At 45.6% G+C, this 2,276-nt stretch overlaps 1 protein-coding gene across 1 annotated transcript in view; it reads left to right on the top strand.

Annotated features, from left to right (window-relative positions):
* The window catches only part of LOC109464383 (ADAMTS-like protein 1), a 30,431-nt gene that overhangs the window by 9,936 nt on the left and 18,219 nt on the right, over positions 1-2,276 (top strand). Inside the window, 3 exon segments of the mRNA XM_019761330.1 lie at positions 241-253; positions 1,463-1,673; positions 2,170-2,237. Coding sequence (XP_019616889.1) covers positions 241-253; positions 1,463-1,673; positions 2,170-2,237 — 292 coding nt within the window.

The following is a 2,276-nucleotide window of genomic DNA, read 5'->3' as shown; positions in this document are numbered from 1 at the left end:
TATAGGGAAAATGGAAATAAGTTTGAAAGTTCATATTGATTCTGTGTTGATAGAAGTTATTCTGAAACAGCTTTGAACTGTGATTTCCAATACAAAAAAAATTGGACTTATGATATACCCACATTTTTCAATGTTCAACTCCAGTCTTTGTCAAGGAATGAGCAATCCACCACCTATTGATGTCACCATTTGCACCCCCATCTCTAGAGGGATGTATGGTTATGATGTCTAATGATGTAGATAGCTTCTTCAAGTGAGTCCTGCACAAGAAGGGCACCTGTCCAAGATCAATTTGCCTCGGTCCCCTGAGTGGGCAGATTGCTTAATGAACCAAGGAAAAATAGTAGCCTCCTTCGCAGTCTTGTTGGGCGTGGGCGTAATTTTTTCTCTGAGCGACGCGAGTAATATGCCGCCGCGAGGGACGATTTGCTGCCGAGGGACTTTTGCCACGGAGAGAAGGTTTCCGCGCTCCAACAAGACTGCTTCCAATCGGCGAGTAGAAAGGGCTATCAAAAAACAATTAGGAGCGATTGGCATGGATGTGTGAACTTTCCGCAATAAACGCCACCAGTGCAGGGAGACGAGCCAAAACTTGCAACTTTCTAGCGGTAGCCGATCAACCCATCGGTAGAACGCCAACCATTCCCGAAAACCGAGCCCTATCCACTCAACAAAATCCCGTAGTTATTTATACATTGCTGCTACGAAAAATAACAGATCACTACCACAGGAACCCGCAAGCTAAACTGTGATATTGCAGGGGGACGTGGACAGATAAACAAAGTGCCGCCATGTTGTTTGGTGGCGGGTTGATCTCACTGGTCAAGGGAGGGTAACACACCGCTCCACAGCAAGTTGCGTAATAGAAAGAATGGCACATTTCACCAGCAAAAATAGTACTGCAAAGTCTGTCTTGGTTTGTTTGCATGGGATGCTTAAATATGCACAGCAATGCCTTTGTTGTAACATTACCAATGTTCGCTCTTTCTCTGTTGGACCCTTCCACTAATAAAACCAACCGTTGACAAAGGCGAGCGCGTGTCATGCGTATGTGTGAATTACCCTTGCGCGGACATGTGAATTGGACCTGCGCGAACATGTGAATAGGACCTGCACGAACATGTTAATAGCCTCTATGAAAGGCTGGCTTAATCCGAGGTCCTTTCTACTCGCCGATTGGAAGCAGTCTTGTTGGAGCACGGAAACCTTCTCTCCGTGCCAAAGTCCCTCGGCAGCAAATCGTCCCTCGCGGCGGCATATTACTCGCGTCGCTCAGAGAAAAAATTACGCCCACGCCCAACAAGACTGCGAAGGAGGCTAGAAAAATAGGATGTAGGACCAGGAAATGGTGGTTGTTAAGGCCGGGTGGTTGGAAGGAGAGGTGGCTACATAGGCAGGTTTGACTATATACCACATTTACAGCATTCTACTATCATCAACTTTAACCTTTAAATGTGTCTAGGTGGGAGGTGGAGACCATATCGGGCTGCTCTGCTACCTGCGGGGGAGGGGTGGAAAGACAAAAGGTCACCTGTGTTAGGTCTCAGCTGGCCCACCACCAGGCAGCAGTCAGGGTTCGAGAGGAAGAGTGCAAGGAGCCCAGACCCCCAACAGAGATCAGCTGTAATGATATTCCGTGTTCTCCTGAATGGAACGTAGGACCATGGGGCGAGGTGGGTTTCTTTAATAGTGCCGTGAGTTAACTGAGCAACATGCACAAGGTGGGTGGTAGCCCATCAGTGCAAGGGGCAGTGAAACTTGCAAACTGTGAAATTGCTCAATTTGTTCAAGTTCAAGTAGCAGCAGGTGTTTCCCAAGGAACAGTCCTGGGACCACTTCTCGAAGTTATTGTGACTATATACAGAAAACACTAATGAAAACATTAAGTTCTCCTGTTAATTCTTTAAGTTCAACTTTTTCAGTATTCACTCCACATGAAAAATTAACTTTTCATGGGACTTTGTGAGATTTCTTGGCATGTTATTCAATAATTCCATGGTGGAGTTTTACTCAGAATTAAACTACAGGGGGAATAAGGCTATTTGTCTAAAAGTACTACAATTGTTTTAAAAATGGTATCAATACCGGGGTACAGAAAAAAATCATACAAACAGGAAAAATGAAAAAGACATGAAAGGTTTGCCTATGTATGTTTGCCTATGTTCTCAGTGCTCTGCACCTTGTGGTCGTGGCATAGAAAAGAGAGAGGTCCACTGTAGGGAAAAACAGGGCCTTGGGTACTACCTGGACGTGGAGGATTGGCGCTGTCACATTTA

This window comes from Branchiostoma belcheri, unplaced genomic scaffold, assembly GCF_001625305.1.
Source record: "Branchiostoma belcheri isolate BF01 breed outbred unplaced genomic scaffold, Haploidv18h27 scaffold138, whole genome shotgun sequence".
In the NCBI taxonomy this organism is placed as follows: Eukaryota; Metazoa; Chordata; class Leptocardii; order Amphioxiformes; family Branchiostomatidae; genus Branchiostoma; species Branchiostoma belcheri.
This window is presented reverse-complemented; position numbering and strand designations above follow the sequence as displayed.